Raw genomic sequence first — 25,829 nt, 5'->3', positions numbered from 1 at the left:
GTTTCTCCGCGGGTGTTGGAGATTTTTAATAAGATGGGTTTTAGTGTGTTGGTGCCCTAGAGGTAACACTGTATCTTTCTCTTGTGATTTAGCCCTCAAGTTCAGGTGTAACTTGGAGGAATTGTACTCTTGATTCATAGTGAAATATTTTTCCGGATTGTCCCGTGGACATAGGCACGATTTGTCGAAGCACATTAAATCTTGGTGTTTGCTTACTTGTGGTATTTTTATTGGTGTCGTTATTTGTTTAGCATTTAATTCCGCGGATTAATCTCCATAAAATCCCTAGCAGACCCCTGAGTGAAATTTGTTGACTCTTTTATCTTAGGAGGTCTATTAGTTAGAAAATAATTTCCTCTTTTTCCGATGGTAAAAAAAGTCGAGAGATTCATTCAAAGGGTCTATCTCTAAGATACGGTAACTACAAAACAAACACATAGAGGAGGCCTATCCATGATTAACTCAAAACAGAAACATATGGCCCTTCCATGTGAAATGCTATGAACATTAAGAACTCATCATTAATTCCAAACTTTAGTTTCTCTTAGGGAGAATTTGGTAACTTGCAACTATAGTTGCAATGAAAAGATTACTTACATGTAACTGAGATACCGCAACTCTTCTTGCACGCGATTACAGTTGCAGTTGTTTGATTTATCTATCTATAATCGTATTCTTAAAAGTAAATAGAAATATTTTTTTTCCCCTTGTTATTTTTCTCCTCGTGAATTCGAACAGCAGTTGCGGTGACTATAAAAGAGCGCGTCTCAATATAGATGGTTTCCCCAAAAAACACATCAATGATTGTGAATCTGCTAATTTCTTAAAATTGAGTTTGGTGTCCGTAAGTAGCCATACGCATAAGGCTATTGAGAGAGCTCTAGAAAACAAAGGAATGTTTAAGACTGTAAAACTCATAAAACATCGTCCAGATTGGAAACAATGTACATGTTTCGATCAATGCGTACATTTAAGATTAAGAAAGATACCTGAGAGACATGTTACATTAAATTTTACAGAAAACTTTTCCCACAAAATATCAACATATACTGTACAGATATAAGCTTATTAAAAGACTATACTAGCTTATTTTGACTATGTCAAACTGTAAGCATACGCTAAAGTAAGGAAGTGCTCAAGGGATTAGCAAAGTAATGTTTCCGAAACTCTCGTCTTTGTTTGGTAAGATCAGACTGGAAAAGAGAATGGAGTATTGATGGAGATGAAATTGAAGCAGTTTGATGCACCACCATCCTCGTAATCAAGTGGTTATCGAGAACCATTCTCTCAAGCAGCCGCCGGCAGCTCTGCACAGGAACAAATCATACAAGAAGAAATTATGAGAACAGCATAAACACAAGAAACACACTTCATTATTTATTTATTTTGCTATTGAAAAACACACCTGAGGATTTAAAACGTCCATTTGATGAATGATATCTTCCTGCAATCATGAAAAAGTTGATAATTGTAGTAAGAACCTACTCTGATCACATATGGACTCAAGTAGAAATTTACAAACTCGAAGAATTTAGAGAATCAACCACATATCTGGTCAGTCAAACTTGTGGGCAATATCAAGGATAAAATGGACATCCTTGTCATATCAAGGCCATATGATGTGCCTCATTCTCAACCAAATGAATTTATTAAAAGGGGAGAGACCTCCACACAAACTCACTCGCTCACTCAAGCAGAATCATGCATAAAAAAGATATGCATGAGCGCATGCGTGTGTGGAGGCGTGTGCATAAAGATACATGCAAAATACCATGCATAATCTCACTGCAAATCAAATGTCGGGTCGGTCATTCTACAACATTGTACATCCTCAATCAACCCATTGCCTAGACCCTATGTTACCCCGACACGGCCAAATTGGCCCCGTACCCGTGTCGGGTACGTTTTGGGTGCGGATCCGCACCCAAACGGCAGGGACACGGCGCGGGGGGGGGGGGGGGGAGGGGGGTAAAGGTTACGAACCTGAAGAGGGAAGGCAGTCGAGGGAGGAAACGACGATCTTTGAAGGACAACGAGCTTCAAGGGATGACGAGCTTCGAGGGAGGAGTCGACAACGAGCTTCGAGGGAAGAGTCGACGACGAGATTCGAGGGTGAAGTCTTTTTGGGCATGCTTATTGAAATTGCTTCTACTTTTAAGATGGTGCTTTAGAAGCAATCTGATGATGCTTTTAAAAGCAGCTTCTATCTTTTTAGTTTATATACCATATATATTTTTCATCTTTTAGTAATGATCATTAAGCTCAGTTCTACCAAACATCTTAACTATTTTTTTTAATCAGTTTTGATATTTGATTCCAAACTGCTATTTTCAGTAGTTTATATAAGTTGCTTCTACGAGCTGCTTTATAAGTAAATAAGTTTCAGCAATACGCCCTTAGTCCTACATGGCTCGAAATTTGCGAGGGATACAAACTAAACTTAGCCAAATAGAAGTTCCCATATCAATTATGTTACATGGGTACTTCTATTTAGAAGCCGTACCCGTAGCCGACACATAGCCGAACCCGTACCCAAACTTCTTGGACACTTGGTGAATATAAGCATACATTTGTTCAAGCATATATTCAACTATATACTACATTTTTCTAATTTAAAACACTCCTCATACACTTCTTGGATGTGTATTCTACTCTTGACATCCATCTCTAATATATTGACCTCATGTTAATGAAAACACAACATTGATCTTATGTAAATTATTAGTTTGAATACATATAAGTATACATAGAAAACATATTTATAGTTGTGTCTCATACCCTACCTTTTACAAATTTGCCGTGTTGCGTACCCGTGGCGTACCCATACCTGTACCCATGCAACTTAGTGTATCATGCTCTAAATCGGTTCTCACTGGAAGTTTACATTTATGAGTATATTGTTCCTTGATATAAGTTCGATTAGGGTATTTATAGTAGATTCTATTACCCAAAAATAGGATTTAAAACTTTAACCGCAGCTTGCGGTATTTTCAAATTCTCTAATTTGAGTTGAGTGTTTGAAAATCAAACATTTGTGGGATGCACTTTCTCGAGAGAAATTAGTGGTAGAAAGGTTTTAAAAGTTATGCAGTTGTGCACTTGCATTCAAGTCTATCTATCAAAGATATTTTCACCATGCACATGAATTGCATATGTAATATATGCACATACTCAAGGGTGACTATGCATTATGTCATCTTATAGCATGATATATAATAGAAAGCTTGATCATCTTATTCCAAGATGGTATATGACGTACAAACATTTGATATTTCTAAAACCTATTTAGTTTACTTAATTAGTGAGGTTAAATTAGACAGTAAATGATGTAACACATAGGTCTAATTTACCAGAACTATACATGACAGTCCTCATACAATGCAAGGCAGTGATGGTTGTTCATGATGTCTGGTCCAAAAATATTTTAAATAATTCTACAACTAAGCAGTCGATTCATTCCTTAAGTTCACATTTGAATACAAACAAGGAAACCCATACCTCCAATATACCAGGGTTCTGCATGACTGTCCCCAGAGCTCGACGGGTAAGACCTTTGTATACAATGCTGTTGGTGCTTCCATCACCATTAATCCATGGCAATAAAGACTGGTGGCCATTTGAGACACCTGCAACAGAGGACAATCTGTTTTCAGACTCATTCCTCAATGCATGGGTCTGATTGCATTCATCAGATGTGAGACTTTGTCTACTCAGTTGGGTTTCGCCTTGAGGTACGCCAGGCTTCGGCGGCTTATCAAGGCGAGTCAGTTTATGCCCATCAGAGAGCCTCATGCCTTTATCATTCTCACAACTAGCCAGATCAGCATGAAGGCCAATGAAGTATTTTGATCTGTGCGAAGAAGCAACTACTCGGACACAATCGTATGCATTAACCTGAAATGGAATATAGTCATCAGTTACAAAAAATATTAACCCAAGATGTGTATTGGTAACTGCAGTTCAATTTTCTGGAAGAAACATAGGAAAAGAAACAAAAATAATCTGTGTCATCCACAGCATTGATCCCCTGAGAAACTCGGTCCTAGGGCTGCATAGGAATGAACTATAAACCATTCAAAATTTTTAACTTTCTATCGGTTAAGGCAGTAAGAGTGCTAGGGATTAGTTCGTGATGTCTAATTCAGAGTACATCATTACAAATTAAGGTAATGAAATCAGTCATGCGAAACGTGAATACTACTGGCAAGCACCATGAAGAATTTTCACAAAGATATCCCATGTCCCTAGCCTCAAACTAGCAAAACACAACGCATCCATTGTCCTCTACTAAAAAATGGAATTGAATTTGTAAGTTCGATATAGATGTAGCAAAAATACCAATGGCACAAGATTAATAATAGTAATCATGGATAAAACTAGGGATGGAAACAAACCAAATAATTAACAAATAATTCATTAATTGTTCAAGTTACTGTATGGTTACATTCAATTCAGTAGTTCACTTAACAGTAACAAAATAGCTTTTAATATTCAGATTCATAAAAGATTAGAATTTAAAGAAATGTATATTCGATTCATTTTCTTATCAAATATTCATTTAAGTTCTTCGCTTATAATTCATACCATTACACAAATAATTTTATGTTTGTAACCCACTTACATTCTGAGAGACATAAAGAGTCTTAAATCAGTTTTTAACCAAATATTCACATTAAGGTTCTTACATCATAATTACAAAGGAACAGTTTTTATTATAAATTTAAATACTATTTAAAATCGAATTCTTTCAGGAAAAAATATTTCTTTAACCAAACAAAAGTATGTTTTTAGTTGAAGGTTCAACCATAAAAAAGTAATAACTAGTAGTGAAAAAATTATACTTTAATATTCGATAAAATATTCGTGAATATTTGACAAAGGACGAACAGGTTTTCTTTAATGACTCGTGAGAACAGATCAACATGCTTGTAGCGTCAGTTACTAATACCTTGAAAGCTAGTTGGAAAATTTCAAGCGTCTCGACCACTACTTCTGTCAATCGCACTTCTGTGTAAACAATGAAGTGAACATTATTAGAAGTCATTCTTGATCCACAATAATATTTTAGGAAGCTTGCTGGATGAAAGAGAAAATTGTACCTTGCACACTTGTCAATCTAGAAATTTCTTCAACACTCAACCCTTGTTCACCAGCCTTATCAATGACAGAACAAACAGATCTAAATAGTTCTGGACAAAAATTAAAAACTCCACAACTGCCGACCATTACTGCTGCTAGATTCTCAGCATATCTGCTCATCTCATAGCATGGCGATCTATCAGGGTCCCCTTCCAACTGAATTTTGCAGCCAGAGTTATCTGGCAAACTCGACCTGCTTAATAAAGATTCAAAAGTCACGCTCTTTATATCTGAATAACTGGGCCTCTTCATCTCATTATAAATCGAGGAGCACATCCTATCCTCATTAGCTTCTGCGCATTGGAGAGCATCAACTCTTGGAATTGTAGCACGATTTATGAATACCTTGATACCGGGAAACCCTTTTTCTCGGCGGGAGCAAAAATCACTATCCACCTTCCATAGAGATTTTTGTTTTTTATCCTTCTCCCCATCGCATGGTATTTCTGCTTCATTACTACTAGCATTTAAGTAGTTCAGATCATCATCTGCCGTTAATAGACATTGTGAACTTTTGGATTCATCTGCCTCCCCAATTCCTTCCTCAGGTAAGGTAGGTGAAATAAGAACTTCTCCGGATGCAACAAATGCAAAAAGGTGAAAAATTTCACCACATTGTATATCTTTGCCAAGATCTATCCCATCTTTCAGATATTTGTCTTTCTCGTGGAGCCAAGATGAAAACAAAGCAGCTCTTTTGCCTGAATCAACTGGAAACGGAGACGAAGATGCATTATGCCAAAATTTCTGGGAAAGTAGTGGTTGATTTCCATTCCTAATGACCTGCCAAATAAACAACACAAGAAAACTGAGTCACTAATAACTTAATAATAAAATCATTAAGAGAACTTATCCAATAACCAAGTTAAAAAATTGGAATGAAAAGAAAATAATTTCTGACAGATGTAAAAAAAGATACTATTAGTCAATGTGTAAACTACAGATGCTAATGCATACCACAAAATCTTTCTCCCTCAGATAATTAAAGGCAGCAATAAGGTCAGACTTAGGATACAGTTGCAATGTTTCAGCTAAGGATGTCTGTCCTTCAGGAACAGCTGAGTTACTTAGAAAAACCAGCTTGAGAAGCTCCACTGCATTGGCAACCGTTGTTGATTCACATACTTTCCTTTCAACCTCAATCCTTCTGCTATTTGAAAGTTTCAGAAACTTTCTACGAGAATGGTGAGAAATTGACCTACTTTGATCACTGATTTGAAGAATGTTGCTATTCTTGGTCCCCGTTTCACAATGGCTCGCATTGCTCTCTGCATGGCTTGCTGAAATATGTTCTGTTGGGGTAACCTGAAACCAAAATAATTTTAGTTCATATAAGAAAAAATCTAGAATTTTGGCACATGCAAATACTGATATAATCAAGAAGTAAAGATAAGTAATTTAATTCTTCATTAAAACTTTGACTTTGAATATCTATGAAAATGGTCCAACCCCTCCCCAGACACCGGGAGCTTTGTGCACAGGGCTGCCCTTTTTTATATTTATATGAAAATGAGTACAACTTGAAGTCAGAAGGTTCCATGAAGAAATTTGAATATAACGAATCTCATAGTTTTATGAAATTGAAATGCCTCCATTCGGAATAAGATGGTGGCCTCATTTTTTTTTAACAGTGCTTATCATTTTCTTTTCTAATATTTACATGATGATGTGACACATACACACTTAGGGCTTTGGCATTTCTATAGTAGAGAAATTAAGAAGTTAATGGGCACTTACATGTTCCTGGAAATCCAAGTTTGTTCCGTCTGTTGGAGTATCCAGGCATCCTTGTCCATGTCGTGCCCCACTTTTTTTGGTGTGTTCAGCCTTTGTCATCTTCTTGCATCTAAGAACTTCATCAACAGCCATCTTGATGTCTGGGTGATCAAAATCATCCCATGAACTTTGCCGAAAGCTAGTTTCAGTATCCTCAGGAATAACTAGATGGCGATCAATAGTTTCATCCGCTCTAGACTGTTGGATGCTCTTTGCAGAATCACCAAGATTCAGAATATTCTTCCTCACTGTTCTCCCATTGTTAAGATAACGGCCATATCGTTCACCAAGAAGATTACACAGCCTCATCACAGCCCTCCTAGTACTCATATCACTATTTATTTTGTTCATTCTTCTACCACATGCCAATGGATCTGTCGGAAGATTAGGTACAGAGGACCATATAACACGACTAAACCTTTCCCCCATAATTACACGATACCTTGCATATTGCATAACTAATTGCCTGCAAAACATCACATATGAAAAAACAATATGAAAGGCGCATATTAAGAGGAAATTTGTGTCAGTGCTCAGGTTGATGTGTGCCTCTCTTAAGTCTGCTCTGAGAAGGGTTCTTAAGTATAATAACGTAAACTTAATAGACTAGGTCTGAATTTTGATCAAGTCCAATGACATCAGGTTTGTCATAACAATAACGTATTGCTGATGAGACGCGTGTATAATAAAGATAGAGAGAAGCACTAAATATACAGTGTATATAATTATAAGATAAAAGTTACTGAAATTAAAATTTTGCAATTCTGCGAGTAGACACAATGAGAAGGTAAGATAAAAGTTATTGAAATTAAAATTTTGCAATTCTGCGAGTAGACACAATGAGAAGGTCATATTGATGACTGAGAAAGACCGAGTAACAATTTTTGCTATTTCGGATTTATGACAAATTATTAATCATGGTGGTACAACCAAAAATGATGTTCATAGAAGAAAGCGGAGTATACATAATTGAAGAATATCCATGATATTACGGGTAAAAGATTGTACCACATTACGGTCATAATGTGAGGCAAGAAGCATGTTCAAAAGTAAGCATTGTTGAAACAGGACCATTACAATGGATGAAAAGCAGACGCTAAAAGCTAGAACAAAATGAGTACATTTGGAGGTCATGATGAGTCGCGAGACCTCTATGGGTGTCAGTTAAGAGGGGTATCCGAGATCACAGCAGATGGAGCAAGGAGAACTAAAATTATAGACCTGGAGCAACATAATAAGGAGTCAATGAAACATGGCCAAAAATGACTGTTGTTGAATGAATAGTGCAATTAAAGGTAGTTTTAAATACCATGAGAATGTACCAAGAGTCCATTATGTGTGAAGGGATAGTTTACAGAAAAAATAGACTATAGATAGACCAAGGAAAACATGGGATGCGACAGTCAAAAGGACATAACATCTTTTTAAGTAACATTGGTGACAACCCTTAACAGTGCTACAAGGAGAAAAGCGATGCATCTAGCCCGCCACAAAGTTCTGTTTAGTCCATTTTGTCATTATAGTTTTCTAAAATGAAACCTAACCCGTAGCATAAAATGAGAATACATAAATGTTGTTTCCGTTTAAATATATAAATGCTAAGAGTAGAATTTAACATTAACTTTAAAAAAGAATTATTATTTTCTGATATACCTGTCAAATTCATCTGTCCATGTGAATCTTCTCTGGCGAATGACATTACAGCTCTTGATGAAAGACAAACTTTGATCATCTTCTTCATGGGGCTCAAACTCTGTGGTAGGATTGTCATAACTCGTATTCGTGCATGTTTCCATGAGATTATCATGGACTTCGGCATCAGCTATAGAGGGATCTCTATCCATGTTATCTCCATGAACACAAGATGTTTCTCTGCTCGTAGAATCAGGAGCACGCTCAACCGACTTCTCTTCTGAAAGCCTCCTTTTCTTAAGAACAGATTCGGAATTTGTATCCGTACATCTTTCCTGTTTTCTTGAGTTTGAGATTTTATAAGTTCTCTGCGCACGCTTTTGTTGCTTATCATAAGAAACACGAAGAACCTGCAAGAAGCAGTATGTTATCAATAGGAATGCTGGAGTCAAACGTACGCTATCACAAAAAGGATTTTGGTAAATGTATCCCCGAAAAGAATATCAAGAAGTCCACAAAAATTGTAGTATGTGAACTTGATTATATCTATTTAAATGAACCAAAAATAAAGCAACAGAGATACCAAGAATATAAACCCAGAAAGGAGCCATAAACTTCAGAGAAAAGAAAGAGAGAAACTGACTTGTATAAGTCTATAGACATTTGAAGTTAAGAAAGAAAGACGATTGCAGTAACATAAAAAGAGTATAAACCTAGAAAAGAACAAACGAAATTGCAAACATCTACACTACATGTGACATGATAACAAACAAAACTGCACCAACTATATCAACTTGTTACCCCAGCCACTACTCAATTATTTTTTTACTAAATCTCCATCGTTCTTATTATTTTACTGCAGCTGATGCTTCTATGAACTTTAGTATCCTGTTAATAGACGAAAGCAAGAAGAATATCATGGTACCATTATGTACTAGTTCTACATAATGCTGCTGACAAAATAATCTGTTATAGCGTTCTTCTTTAACCTTCACCATCATAGCAGATAAATTTCTGCAAAGCTTAAATAAAAGAGAACATAATGTTATTTATGAATTATGATTTAGTTCTAAATTTACACGTCTTTGTCCTGTACCGCTTCCTACATACTAGAATTCTCATGGTGTATTAGGGTTGGCTGTCAGGAGTTAAAACTAGATCATATCAAGCGTGTTGTTGTAGCTAAATTGAACTAATCAAGAACAAAGTCTGTACTTCTTCAACAATATTCATGATTCGAATTACCTCGACTCATCATTAGACAAAAATAAACTACTTGATTCAAGGGTGATTTCATACTGAACTTCCATGTACCATACCATCGTTCACGCATGAGTAAATGGATTTAGTTTTTGAGACTCAAATTGAGTAGTGAAAGTATTTGTTTCGAGTGAGAAGTTAGTCTACAAAGCCTTAATCTACAAAGCTCTTTTTCGTGACGGAGCTGTAGTTTAGTGTTATAATCATTATTTCTTGTACCGTTTTATTTTTTATTTACAAATATTTTCATGTATATCTTTCATATTTAAATAAAATAAGGTTTTCATTTCATACCAAAATAAATATTCATATTCTTTTTACTGAACAATATTTATAGTAATTATCAAGTTTAAACTTTCAATATATACTTGGATATGATCAAGGAATTTATCTAGCTACTGAAATCATTTTCTTTAAGAACATATTTCTCCTAATTTATTTCAAAACTCTTGGTAACATATCTTTTTCTTTCTTTAACGAGTAATTTCAACTAGAAAATATTTTCAAGGTTTATTTTACAAGGAAATGTTTTGTCAAACCTGAAGTATTCTTAAATACAAAAAAACTTTTTAGAGTTAACTTTTACAACTTACAGTTTCACCATTTTTGGTTTCACAGCAAAACTAAGCTAACTTTTATAGATGGCTTTATTTATTACTATTATTTTTTCTTCGTTATGTTCATTGACTATTCATGGCAACCATGGCCAAAACTTTCATCTTACCTTCCAGTTTATGGACTTCTGATTTATTGCTCTCGGATCCAGATGAGATTATCTACTCTGATCAATCTGTGTATATACAATAGATGAGTGGATGCAAGTCTTGGCAATATCACTACAATCTATTATTTGGGCTTGCGTTGGATTTGCAGTATGATTGCGAAAGTGATTGTGAACAACGGTTCATGTTGTGTGTGATTGCAAACTTTGATTAATCCACTAGGGATATCCAACAGGACTGATTGTGCATGAAGATGTACCATCAAAAATATGATCCATAAGCGTGCTATTATAGCGTGACTATATCCTTGACATTGATATCCTGGTGTGAGGTTTTCCTTGGCAATTATTACTATAACATCGACTAGACGATGCACCTCTCTTGATTAGACATGTTCTGGACCACTGATATTTTTCATAGTTTTACAGAAGTCTTTCCTCGGTCATTTTATGGGTAGTACATAACATTTCATGCACAGTCAGTTTAACAAGTTGACAAATATGCAGTTTTAATAAGGGGGAATTAGATGGTGGATATAAAGCGGTTTAAATGCACGTACCTGTTATACTGGGTTATATACATATGATACAGGGCCAAGTGCTATTGTTGTTGCTGAAAACAGACCTCATATTACTATAGACGTTGCATTTAAACATGGTTGAGTAATTCATAGTAGGTACTAGAGGAGGCACAATGTCGAAACAATTCGTCATCATCTACAAACTGCAACTTAAGAATGCTTTAGAAATGTAACTTGAATCAGAAAGTTTGCTTCTAACCTGCTCTACAGAAAGGTCAAGTTCCCTGGCAATCTCAACACATTCTTTGAATGGTATTCTCTTTTCTAGATTATCAATTTCCATTCGTTTCAGCAGCTCCATCCGTTGTTCAGCAGTCATAACTCGAACTGAAGCCCATGAACGGCAATTAAAGACCTATTACACATCACAACTAAATAAGCTTCAAGATTTCAAAAATAAACACATATTATTATGGTACTATGCAGGCCCAAAAAATTTTAGTAGTAAAACTGCGTGTCCAAGTTACCATTCCAAGAGTAAACAATATTTTGCTAGAAAATAATATCAGAAAGAACTGTCGGACGTTTAATTGTCAGATGTTTAATTAATACTACACAGGCCCAAACAAGATACTGTCAGATGTTTAAGTGGCAACAATCTAATTATAGTTCCACGTGCATATAGCTACATGCAGAAGGGAGATTGTGAAACAAAAGGAAAAAAACCAGCCAAAGTACACTGGACCAAACTTCAACATGTAAGACATGACCAGGCTAACAAATTATACAACCAAGGCAAGGTTTACCATTTAAATATATAAAACACATGTTTGTCTTGCTCCTACCGAATGCTAACATGAGAACTTTTCTAAGCAGAGCTGCTGGTGAATCTGTTATGAAAGTTAGGGGGATTCTCATAGTTCCCCTTTCTCTATATGTATGTACGTAAGATGCACAAACACACAGTTACGGACATACACATGGCACACATACATCAGTTACGGACATACACATGGCACACATACATACGCACGAAGGCTATAAGATTTTAAACAGCATAAAGGATGACAATAGCGCCTGCGCTTTAAAAAAGAATATTAATTGCGTATGAACACTGAGGAAGTGGGAGATGATGATGCTGAAAAAGTATAGGAGTCTAGAGCCTTATTCAATAATCAGAAGGGAAAAAATCAATGTAAATATGACGGTCTTGAAATAAAATTAGACTTCAGCACAATTACTTGCAACTGTAAGAAATCACAGAACAGGTAACAAAGTATCAGATAAATGAACCTCATCCAGGCCGATCCGTATCTGCAGTCGCTCTCTTTCCTGGGTTCTGTTGGTTCATAGGTTCATTCTATCGTATCTTTGTTACGCTGTTCTGTGATTTACTGTACAGTTGCAAGTAATTGTGCTTGAAGTCTAATTTATTTCAAGACCGTCATCTATCACTCAAAACATATTAAAATTCATTACCACTCTCATTTCGCTCCTTATTCGACGATTCTCTTCTCCTTCGTCTGTTCCATATTCTAGCACCTATGTTCTACTTACCTCCATACGTCTTAATTCGTACCTTATCCCCCGTTCGCAAACTCAACCCTCATGATCAATTAAATAGTGTGTCCGACTGATTATTGATTTTCCCTTCTGATTATTGAATAAGCTCTAGACTTCCTATACTTTTTCAGCATCTATCATCTCCCATTCTCAGTGTCATACGCAATTAATATTCCTTTTTAAAGCGCAGGCCGCTATTGTCATCCTTTATGCTGTTTAAAATCTTATAGCCTTCGATCGTATGTATTGTGCCATGCTGTTATGTCCTGTAACTGATGCTTGTGTGCCATGCTGTATGTCCGTAACTGATGTGTTGTGCATCTTCGTATATACATATAAGAAAGGGAACTATAGAGAATCCCCTAACTTTCATAATCAGAATTCACAGCGCTTCTGCTTAGAAGGTTCTCAGGTGAGCATTCGTAGAGCCCAAGACATAACATGTGTTTTTATATTAAATGGTAAAACCTTCATGCCTTGGTTGATAATTGTTAGCCTGGTATGATTTACATGTTGAAGTTTGGGACCAGTTGTACTTTGTTGCACGCCTGCTGTTTTTTTATCCCGTATTGTATGATATCACAATCCCCTTCCTGCAGTGTACTATAGTGACCGGTAGTGAACTATAATTAGCATTGTTGCACAAGTACACAATCATGACATATCTTGTTTGAGCCTGTTACTGTCAGATAGTATTAGAGATTAACATCTCCTGACAAGTACACTGTCGACAGTTCTTTCGTCGACTTATTTTCTTCTCTTAGCGCACACTTGTTTAACATTTGGAAATGGTAACATTGACAACGCTGTCTTATAAACTTAATTACATTTTTGGCCTAGGCGATATACATGAATAATATGGGACCTATTGTTTATTTTTGAACTGAAGCTTATTCGTTCAGAGTTTTAATACGTCGTATAAATTTGGTCATAGAGGCCTTACAGTGATCCACCGTATAATGTACTGCTAGGCAACACGACGTGATTGAGTCTAGCTGAAACACGAATGGAAATTCGATTAATCTTAGAAAAGAGTACCGAGATTCAGAATGTGGTGAGATGCCATGGAACTTAGACCCTTACTGAATAATACGAGCGCAGTATACGAGCAAACTTTCTGATTAAAGTACATTTCTACAAAGACAGATTCATCTAAGTTGACTAGTTTATATGGATGATGATTGGACGAATCACCTGTTTTCGAGACATATGTGCCCCTCCTCTATTACTCTACTGAAGTGAAATTACTCAAACCATGTATGTAACATCCTAAACTTCGATTATATATTTACTCATTATGGACGAGTTTTTGATTTTGTAACATAGCCAACACATAGCACTCTTTGGCTGCTCGTATCCATATAGCACCTAACCAGTATAAATTAGTACGTGCAATGTAAAAACTTATATCCAGCATTTCTGAGATATCCCAATGAATTAAAATGAGCTATATTTGTCAACTTGTAAACGAAATGTGCATGAAAATTAATGTATTACCCATAAATCGAGACGGAGGAATACTTCTGTTAAAATTAGGAAAATCATCATGTCGTCCAGAAATGTCTAATCAAGAGAGTGCAGTCGATCTTAGTCGGATCAGATGTCCAAATCATAGAAGTCATATAATGTCAAGAAACTCACACCAGGATATCAATGTCCAAGATATAGATACCTATAATAGCAGTTATGGATCATTATTTTTGGATGGTACATCTTCATGCACAATCATTGTGCGCTGTTGATATCGCTAGTGGTTAATCCAAAGTTTGCAATCACAACACAACATGACCTTGCTTCACAATCATTTCGCAATCCATACTGCAAATCAACGCTAAAGCCACATAAATAGATTAGTAGTAATAGCTTGCAAGACTTGCATTTCCGATCATTTCCACTGTATCATAACAGATAGAATCTCAGAGTAGATTGTAAATCTTCATTGGATCCGCAACCGAGGACGAGCCACAAATATATCAGACCAACTTAAAAAGGAAGAAGTAAGATGAAATTTTGCCATTGGTGCCGATGAATAGTCAATGAAAATAAACGAAAGAAAAAATAATAGTAATAAGATAAAGCATCTTAAAAGTAGCCTTAGCTTTTGCTGTGAAACAAAATTGTGTGAAACTGCTAAGTGTAAAAGTTAACTCTCTACAAAGTTTTTGTATTTAAGAAATACTTTCAGGTTTGACAAACATTTTCGTTGTAAATCACACCTGAAAAATATTTTTACTGAAGTTGAACTTTACTCCGTTAAAGAAAGAAAAAATATACAAAGAGGTTTTGAGAATAAATTACGGGAGTACACTATGTTCTAAAGAAAAAGATTTCAGTAAGCTAGATAAATTCCTTGCATCCATATCAAAGATTATATATTGAAATTTAAACTGATAATTACTAAATAATGAGGAGAGGCTTACAGTAAAAAGAATATGAACAATAATTTATCCGTATGAATGAAACCTTATCCCTATTTAAATCATGAAAAACCAAGAGCATATACATGCAAAATTTATAGTATACAAAGAATAAAACCGGCTACAAGACAAAATTGATTAGTAACACTACACACAGCTATCCGTCACGAAAAAGAGCTTTGTAGCATAAGGCTTTTGTAGCTAATTCTCACGTCGAAACAAATACTTTCACTACGTCAATTTGAAGTCTCAAAAACTAATCCATTTACTCGATGCTGACGATGCGTTATGTACATGAAGTTCAGTATGAAAATCACCCTTCGAATCAAGCTAGTTTATTTGTTAATGAATTGAGTCGACGGTAATTCGAATCAGTTATTGTTGAAAGCTACAGACTTTTTGATTATGTCAATTTAGCTACAACAGACACGCTTGATATATCTAGTTTTAACTCCTGACAGCCACAACCCTAATACACATAGAGCAATTCTGTATGTTAGGAAGCGACAGGACAAGAGGTTAAATTTAAAACTAAATCACTAATTCAGAAATACATCTATGTTCTTCTTTTATTAAAGCTTGCCAGAAATTATTCTGCTATGATGTGAGTTAAAGAAACGCCTAACAGATTATTTTGTCAGCAGCATTATGTAGAACTGAGTATCATAATTGCTAAACCATCCGATATTCTTCCTGATTTCGTCTCCATATAACAGGAACTAAAGTTCATAGAAGCACAGCTGCCAGTAAAATAATAAGATACGATGGCAGATTTAGTAAAAATTAATTTGAGTATGGCATGGGCGTAACAAGCTTGATATAGTTGGTCAGTTGTGTTTTTATCATGTCACATGTATGTAGAGTTTGCCAATTTCGGTTTAGTTCTTCTTCTAGGTTTTACTCTTTTTAGTTAGCTCGCAATCGTCTTCTTTTTTTAACTTCAATGTCTATAGAAGCTATAGCAAGTCAGTTGTCCTCTTCTTTCTCTGAGTTTATGGCTCCTTATCTGGGTTTATATCTTCGTATCTCTGTGCTGTATTTTGGTTCAGTTAAATAGATATGCCACTCAATTCACATCACTTACAATTTGTGGATTCTTGAATTCTTTTCGGGGATACATTACCAAAACTCCTTTTAGTGATACGCGTACGTTTGACTCCAGCATGCCTATTGATAACATACTGCCCTTCTTGCAGGCTTCTTCGTGTTATCTTATGATAAGCAACTAATAACGTGCGCAAGACTTATTATAAATCTCAAACCCAGAAAACAGGAAAGATGGCGATAACAATTCCGAATCTGCTTTCTTAAGATGAAGAGCTTTCAGAGAACCAGTCGGGCGGTGAGCGGTCTCCTGATTCTACGCAGCAGAAAACATCTTGCTGTTCATTGAGATAACAATGGAATAGAGATCCCCTATAGTTTGCCAAGTCTATGATAATCATCAGAAAACAATGCACGAATACGAGGTTATGTACAATCCTCACAGGAGTTTGAGCCCATGAAGAAAGATCAAGTTTGCTTTCATCAGAGCCTGTCATATCATTCGCCAAGGAAGATTCACATGGCAGAGATGAAATTTGCCAGGTATATCAGAAATAAATTCTTGAAAGTTAATTGTTAATCTCTTACTTTAGCATTGTATATATTTAAACTGGAACAAATTATGTAGCTCTCATTTTATGCACGGGTTAGGTTTCATTTTAGAACAACTCATAATGACAAAATGACTAAACAGAACTTTGGGCGGGCTAGATGCATCGCTTTTCTCCTTGTAGCACATGTATAGGGTTGTCACCAATGTTACTTAAAAAATCTTAGTCCTTATTGACTGTCGCATCCATGTTTCCTTTTGGTCATCTATAGTCATTTTTTCTGATAAAAGTCCCTTCAACATAATGACTCTTTGGCTCTATTCTCATGTATTTAAAACTAAAACCTAATTGCCCACTATTCATTCAACAACAGTCATTTTGGCCATGTTTCATTGACTCCATTATTATGTTGTCCAGGTCTATATATTTTTGGTCTCTTGCTTCATCTGCGGTGCTGATCTCGATACCCCTGCTTAGACTGATCCCAACCACATAGAAGGTCTCACAAGCAGGAATGGATCATCTATGACATCCAAATGTACTCATTTTGTTCTAGCTTTTAGCGTGATCTGGGCTTTCATCATGTGTGAATGGTCCTTGCTTAACAATGTTACCTCTATTGGAATCATGAATTGCTTCCGCCTACATTAAGAACCGTAATGTGTACAATCATCTTTCCGTAATAGTCGAGATGAATAATTCTTCAATTATGTTATGACTCCGCCTTTGCTTCTTAATGACATCATTTATTGTCACCATGAAATAATTTGTCATCCAATCCGAAATAGACAAAAATTGCTTACTCGGTCTTTTTTATTACAAATATTTTCATGTATATCTTTCATATTTAAATAAAATAAGGTTTTCATTTCATACCAAAATAAATATTCATATTCTTTTACTGAACAATATTTTATAGTTAATTATCAAGTTTAAACTTTCATATATACTTGGATATGATCAAGGAATTTATCTAGCTACTGAAATCATTTTCTTTAAGAACATATTTCTCCTAATTTATTTCAAAACTCTTGGTAACATATCTTTTTCTTTCTTTACGAGTAATTTCAACTAGAGAAATATTTCAAGGTTTATTTTACAAGGAAATGTTTTGTCAACCTGAAGTATTCTTAAATACAAAAAACTTTTTAGAGTTAACTTTTACAACTTACAGTTTCACCATTTTTGGTTTCACAGCAAAACTAAGCTAACTTTTATAGATGGCTTTATTTATTACTATTATTTTTTCTTCGTTACTGTTCATTGACTATTCATGGCAACCATGGCCAAAACTTTCAATCTTACCTTCCAGTTTATGGACTTTCTGATTATTGCTCTCGATCCAGATGAGATTATCTACTCGATCAATCTGTGTATATACAATAGATGAGTGGATGCAAGTCTTGCAATATCACTACAATCTATATTTGGGCTTGCGTTGGATTTGCAGTATGATTGCGAAAGTGATTGTGAAACAACGGTTCATGTTTTGCGTGTGATTGCAAACTTTGATTAATCCACGTAGATATCCAACAGGACTGATTGTGCATAAGATGTACCATCAAAAATATGATCCATAAGCGTGCTATTATAGCGTGACTATATCCTTGACATTGATATCCTGGGTTGAGCGTTTTCCTTGGCAATTATTACTATAACATCGACTAGACGATGCCACCTCTCTTGATTAGACATGTTCTGGGACCACTGATATTTTCATAGTTTTACAGAAGTCTTTCCTCGGTCATTTTATGGTAGTACATAACATTTCATGCCACAGTCAGTTTAACAAGTTGACAAATATGCAGTTTTAATAAGGGGGAATTAGTATGGTGGATATTAAAGCGGTTTAAAACGTACCTGGTTATACTGGGTTATATACTATGATACAGGGCCAAGTGCTATTGTTGTTGCTGAAAACAGACCTCATATACTATAGACGTGTTGCATTTAACATGGTTGAGTAATTCATAGTAGGTACTAGAGGAGGCCACAATGCGAAACAATTCGTCATCATCTACAAACTGCAACTTAAGAATGGCTTTAGAAATGTAACTTGAATCAGAAATTGTTTGCTCTAACCTGCTCTACAGAAAGGTCAAGTTCGCCTGGCAATCTCAACACATTCTTTGAATGCGTATTCTCTTTTCTTAGATTATCAATTTTCCATTCGTTTCAGCAGCTCCATCCGTTGTTCAGCAGTCATAACTCGAACTGAAGCCCATTGAACGGCAATTAAAGACCTATTACACATCACAACTAAATAAGCTTCAAGATTTCAAAAATAAACACATATTATTATGGTACTATGCAGGCCCAAAAAATTTTAGTAGTAAAACTGCGTGTCCAAGTTACCATTCCAAGAGTAAACAATATTTTGCTAGAAAATAATATCAGAAAGAACTGTCGGACGTTTAATTGTTAGATGGTTAATTAATACTACACAGCGCCCCAAACAAGATACTGTCAGATGTTTAAGTGGCAACAATCTAATTAGTAGTTCCAGTGCATATAGCTACATGCAGAAGGGGAGATTGGCTGAACAAAAGGAAAAAACCAGCCCAAAGTACACCTGGAACCAAACTTCAACATGTAAACATGACCAGGCTAACAAATTATACAACCAAGGCAAGTTTACCATTTAAATATATAAAACACATGTTTGTCTTGCTCCTACCGAATGCTAACATGAAGACTTTTCTAAGCAGAGCTCGGCTGGTGAATCTGTTTATGAAGTTAGGGGGATTCTCATAGTTCCCCTTTCTCTATATGTATGTACGTAAGATGAACAAACACACAGTTACGGACATACACATGGCACACATACATCAGTTACGGACATACACATGGCACACATACATACGCACGAAGGCTATAAGATTTTAAACAGCATAAAGGATGACAATAGGCCTGCGCTTTAAAAAGAATATTAATTGCGTATGAACACTGAGGAAGTGGGAGATGATGATGCTGAAAAAGTATAGGAGTTAGCTAGACCTTATTCAATAATCAGAAGGGAAAAAATCAATGTAAATATGGACGGTCTTGAAATGAAATTAGACTTCAGCACAAAGAAATTACTTTGCAACTGTAAGAAATCACAGAACAGGTAACAAAGTAATCAGATAAATGAACCTCATGAACCACAGAACCAGGGAAGAGAGCGATGCAGATACTGGATCGGCTGTTGCATAACAGTACTCCAAGATTTCCCAATATGCATTAACGTCCTCCTGTTTCGAGAAGACAAAATCATGTCGTATCTTTGGATGAGGATCCACCGAGTTGATCTGTAGAGATGGCGGGACTCTTGGAGAAGGTTCTTCAATGTAAGTTTGAAGCTCCATAGTATGTGTAGAGATAGAATGTTGTGGCAGATCCACATCTGAAGGTCCTTGCCATGCTAGCTGAATCAACTAGAATGAGGCAAAAGACTGTAAGACCAATCATCAATGTCAAGTACATACTATTACAATTATTTTATAAGGCAAATGTCTAAATTCCTTTGACCGCATCGACAAAGAAATTAATATTTTGAGTAAATAAAGGATTTATCTCAACTTCAAATAACTGAGACTTTACAAACACTAAACATTGTGTACTAATGCAATAAGGCCCAGAATGAGCAAAAGGTACAGGAATGACAGCAACCCAGAAAACTGCCAAGTCATTGGGGTTCTCGAGAAGCACAAAAAGAAACCCAGATACTAGCAATGTATTAAATATCGAAAATACAGGAAATATCGGATGGCCAAAATCTATATCGGATTGCGGAAATTGGGAATATATCAGGGATATTTTTAAAATATCGGGGTGTCATATCGGAAGATGTTCATATGTAACATAACATTGTAATATGTAATCAGAACATATTTAACGTATTCTAAACATAAGAAATTGCATCATGAATAATGATGTACGACGTTTAGAGACATTAGAAACAGGTGGAGATCTGAGAGAGAGAGGACATGAACAAAGGAGAGAGGAAGACAGTGAGAAGGGGAGAGAAGTTGTGTGAGAGAGAGAGAGGAGAGCGGAAGAGAGACAGGGGTCTGAGGAGGAACTGAGAGAGAGCTGAGAGAGAAGTGGAGAAGAGAAAGAGAGAATTGAGAGAGAGGAGAGAGTGCCGAACGAATAGAAAGCAAAAATATGAGATTGACTAGGGATTTAGGGTATTTGAGCTTGGAAATTTATTAAGGAACCAAAACCAAATCCAAACTCAATAACCATTTTCATTTGGATATTAGCTAATATCGGCCGATATTTTCTCAATGAAATATCGGCCGATATTTCCGATGTACTGAAAAAAGTGGTAAAAATTGAAAAGTGATATTTTTTCATAAACATCGTATCGGAAGGGCATCAAAACTAATATATCGGCCGATATAACGATATATCAGCCGATATAGCGATATGTTGGCTGATATTTAATACACTGGGTATAAGGCATACCATAGGAGGCTTGACCTATAAAAAAAGAAAAGAAAAAGATATTGGTTCGGTGCGTAGGTACATAGTATGCTGAAATAATGTAGACAGAATGTACCCAACAGATGAGCAACATACACTTGGTATGGATACTCTTGCTAAGATGATACGAACTAGAGGATATTTGCATCTTGTAAAACATATTTGTCTGAACAATGGGAAGTATGTCTTTTCGGCAACCGGTTGAGAATATGTTGTTATTTTTTTTCTAAATTAAGTAATGTGAACCTGTAAGTTAATATAAATAAGAATTTGCCTAAACTTATAGCTTAAAATTCCATTTCTCATGTATGTTGCAGTTCTTAACTCCCAAAGCTATTTTCATATATAGTTAATAATGCTCAGAAGCATGAAGAGAATTAAATGTTCTTGGACACAATTGTCCTCCTAAGTTACTTCAAATCTCCTAGAATATTCACTAATCACACACACACACGTGCAGTAGCATGAAGAGAATTCAAAGTTCTTGGATACAATAGAGCTCCTAAGTTACTTCAAATCTCCTAGAATATTCACTAATCACACACACACACATACATAGCTATATGTATGTACATAGAAATATATGTGTGTGTAGAGAGGGAGAGAGAGAGAGCGTGATATGAAGGAACTTGGTAACAAGCACAATTTTTTTGTGCTTGGTACTAAGGTGGTTAATTCTCATCCATTCATTCAAATGGGAGATCACGTTCATATGGGTTGGAGAGTGGATCAGAATGAGACACCTCACTAGCAATCACAAAATTTGTGATTAGTACAAAGTTTCTCTTATATATATATATGTAAATGTATATATGTATATTATACATATATATACATATACACACACACACATACATACATATATATAGAGAGAGAAATGGGTATGCTTGGTACCAAACACAAATTTTGTGCTTGGTAGTGAGGTGTCCTATTCTCATCCACTCATTTCTCTCATGTGAGAGAAATGGGTATGCTTGATACCAAGTACAAGTTTTTGTGCTTGGTAGTGAGGTGACATATTCCCCTCCACTCATTGAAATCGGGGCCCACATTCACATGGGTTGGGGAGTGGTTGGGAATTGGAATGAGTGGATGGGAATAAGAACCTCACTACCAAGCACAAAATTTGTTCTTGGTACCAAGCATACCCATTTCTCTCTCTATACATATATGTGTGTGTGTGTGTGTGTGTGTGTGTGTGAGTTTGTGTGTTAAGTGTTATGTGTATCATTTACCCACTTATATGTACTGCATACATCAAAGTATCATGATATTTTACATATTGTAGCATGTACTTAAAATTGTCAAATTGTATTTTTTAAATTTAAAATAAATATAAAAAAATCCATAATATATTTAAAATTGTAACAAATAGGAACATGATTTTAAAATATAAACAAATTAATTTGAAATAAAAATCTAAATTTAGCACAAGTTACACTAATTCACTAACAAGTACCACAGTAGAATATTCGAACATATCGATGCAAATATACGTATCTCGTTCATACTTTCACATTCATTTCATTAAATACAAACAATAAGTTGATGATCACAAACATAATGATGTCACTATATATCAATCACATCAATGACAAGAGTGCTTAACGAACAATCCAAAAATAAATTCAACTACTTCAAGCCAGAAAATAGCAGACAAATATTTTTCAAGACTTTAATACAAGCTACACTAATTTATTAACAAGTATCACATTTAAATGTTCAATATTTCAGTACAAATTTACGTATCTCGTTCATAATTTTGCATTCACTTCATTCTACACAAATAATAAGTTCACATCAATCATGAAAAAAAGAAAAGTTTTTAACGAACAATCCAAAAGCAAATATTTGACTACTGCAAGACTTGAATAAACCAAAAAAATAAAGTACTTTGAAGTCTTTACTTTTGTTCTATTGAAACAATATATGTTATGTTGAAATAGTGTACATGTATGTTATATTGTAATAACATAAGACTTATGATGTGTCTACTTTATTTCAAAATATTACGTAATAACATAGACTTATGATGTGTCTACTTTATTTCAAAATATTACGTAATGCTTAAAGTTTGTTATGTTACATAACACGGACAAAGGCGTTATGCGACACATTTTCTTTTAGTTTATGCTTATCTCCGAGATTCTGTGTTGGACATGCTTTTATGCTGTTTACTGCCATTAGAATCTTCAAATGTTTAGTTTGCTAGATCAAAGTTACAGATGGTACAGGGTCATGCTTATGGTGTATTGAATTTCTTTTTCTTTCTTTACTCAAGAAAAAAAAAACTAATTTTTAGATCTCTTTCTATCTTGAAATATTTTGTTTGTTATGCTGTACTTTTGTATTCTATATGAAACCTCATCACATCTTTGGTTGTTTGCAGAATCTTTTGTTTCTACTGATATTTGTCCTGAGGCCAAAGATACCTGCTACAACTGGTTCTGCAAGATTGGTTCAGTTCGCGAGCTTCTTCCACGCATGTGAAACATCTATACTTTTCTTTCTCTTAATATGATTTTTCTGCATTATGCTCTTATGATTCTTGTGATTCATTCTGAAACCCATCATCAAGTGTGGTATTGAGTATACGGCAATAGAATTAGATTGGGGTTGTTAAGTGGAGAAGGGCTTCTTGATAGAACTAGTTGAGGATGCAGGAATATACTATAAGATGACCACAGTGGAAACGGAACATCTAGAAAAGATGAATATCTGAAATAGATATGTAGAGATGGATGATCGGCAATAGAAGAAAAAGAAAATAAGAGATACAAATTCCTGGAAAGTTGAAGGAACCGTGTAAAATGAGGAAGCTCATTTGAAGTGGTTTATGGGTATGCATAATGCAGATTGTTGCCTGCTAGTTAAAAGGAGTGCTGGATGGTAGTTAATGGTGCTGCTGTATAAGGACAAGAGTAAAATTGGATCAAGGTTGTAAAAGCTGTTTCAAACTTCACTAATTAAACTCAGAAGATGGTCCTGTAGAGCTGACCCTCAATAAATTGTTACTAAAAGCTTTCTGCTTTTTTTTTACAGATAGACTGCATGTAGGTTTGAGGTCAAATTTAGAGTTAATTCAGGTTAAGTAATAGATACTTATACATTGTAATAACTACCTATTGACAAAGAAAGTTGCAATATTGAAACCTGATATTTCCATACGTTTAATAACAGCCTACTGATAAGCATGCAATTATACACAAGAAAATTTCCCGGCTAAATTTCATATGGATCTTTATGTCACCGCCATGCTGGAGTATCTGTCTGATCTGTTCAACCGATACATTGTGCAAACACATCGCTGATAATCGTACTGAATTCTTCAAAGGTGGAGTTGAACATAATCAAGGGGATCAAAAGCAGCTTAGTACTCGATGATCCAAAGTCCAGACCATTATGGCCCCTTATGTTCTGTGTCTAATTTCTCTCTTGCCACAGAAATCAAAGATTTTTTGTCAGTTAGTGGTCTACTTAAGGGGCAATCACTCAGTTAAAAGAATGTGTCGTATATAACATTTGTAATAAATTTGTAAGTTTATCTTTTTCTTTGGTTTGGGTGGCGGCGTGTTCTTTTTCTTTTTCTTTTTGAGGTGTTTTTTTTTGGGGTGGGGGAGGGGGTGGGGTGTTGGAGGGGGATGGTCCTTGCTGGACCCTATATGTCTGCCTCTTTTGGTTTTAGGAGTTTGATTATCATGATATTGCACCATCAACACCATTTCAGTACTATGTCATAAGCTACAATGAGCGGCAGTCTTCAAAGTGTACGTGTCAGATCGTTACATTACATATGTGTTTCTGTACTCTGAGTGAATTAAGTTGATCATCTCTTGTGAGTCAAATCATTCAGTTCATTACTAGTTGTCTTGAAACACAATGAAACTATCAATTTACTAAATACTAATGCTAGAGCCGAAAGGTTTGGCAAAAAAACTTGGTTTTGGAGTGCACCCACACACACGCACACATAGATAGAAGGGTTTTGAATCAGAACTTTAAAAAACCTTGTTTTTTTGGTTCTAGACATTAAATTAGTTAGATCAATTTTAATAGAATGGATCTTTACAGACATATAATTTTGGAAGTATTTAGTCATGCATATTAATGCCATTTTTTAATGGCTGAAATAAGTTTATTTCGAAACAACTTGTTTGATGTGCAAAAAGTTAGATCACTTGATCTCTCATCTAGAACATTTAAGGTGATAAAAGAAAATGTAGTGGATAGTTCATGAGATGGTCTACAACAACGTGCTCATGAGCCTTAATTAGCAAATCAACTTACAGAGTCATTTCTGGAAAATATTCTCAAACTATCTTTGTGAACTTTCTTGTGGACCATCTGATGGATGATCGATACCATCTACATGCATTAAATAGTTTAAAGATGACACCAAATGATTAAACAAGTGTTTTCTCATGTATCAAGTGGTGTCAAGTAATGGTTGAAATAAGTTTATTTTGAAATAACTTGTTGGATGAGCAAAGGATTTTCGTATCACCTGATCTCTCATCAAAGGTTTGTAGATTAAGCTGAATGAAGCAGTCTGCCATAAGATGACCCACAACAAAATTTTCAAGTCCTTGTTTGAAATGGAGCTAAAAGGATAATTTCTCTATGCATGTTGTCCTCTTTGTCTTGTTTTCCTTACTTTTCTAGTAGTGTCCTGGGTGCCAACTGCTCTGTAAATACAGACTCATCATTAATGTAGTATAGTCCACATCCCTTCAGT

General features: G+C 35.3%; 2 protein-coding genes across 2 annotated transcripts in view; one reads left to right on the top strand and one right to left on the bottom strand.

The window, feature by feature from the left end:
* Window positions 915-25,829, bottom strand: part of LOC109840025 — a 25,092-nt gene continuing 177 nt past the window's right edge. The window contains 12 exon segments of the mRNA XM_020408523.1: window positions 915-1,307; window positions 1,406-1,444; window positions 3,499-3,894; window positions 4,949-5,007; window positions 5,100-5,922; window positions 6,097-6,444; window positions 6,877-7,381; window positions 8,569-8,957; window positions 11,309-11,464; window positions 19,760-19,785; window positions 19,788-20,040; window positions 20,135-20,331. Of these exon segments, the coding sequence (XP_020264112.1) occupies window positions 1,119-1,307; window positions 1,406-1,444; window positions 3,499-3,894; window positions 4,949-5,007; window positions 5,100-5,922; window positions 6,097-6,444; window positions 6,877-7,381; window positions 8,569-8,957; window positions 11,309-11,464; window positions 19,760-19,785; window positions 19,788-20,040; window positions 20,135-20,331 (3,380 nt within the window). The 3' untranslated portion in view covers window positions 915-1,118.
* Window positions 23,474-25,829, top strand: part of LOC109829138 (UPF0505 protein) — a 23,100-nt gene continuing 20,744 nt past the window's right edge. The window contains exon 1 of the mRNA XM_020396253.1: window positions 23,474-23,580. The gene's annotated coding sequence lies outside the window, so the exon portion shown is untranslated. The remainder of the gene's footprint in view (window positions 23,581-25,829) is intronic.

This window comes from Asparagus officinalis, chromosome 1, assembly GCF_001876935.1.
Source record: "Asparagus officinalis chromosome 1, Aspof.V1, whole genome shotgun sequence".
Lineage (NCBI taxonomy): Eukaryota > Viridiplantae > Streptophyta > Magnoliopsida > Asparagales > Asparagaceae > Asparagus > Asparagus officinalis.
The sequence above is the reverse complement of the archived record's forward strand: the minus strand, read 5'-3'. Positions and strand labels throughout refer to the sequence as shown.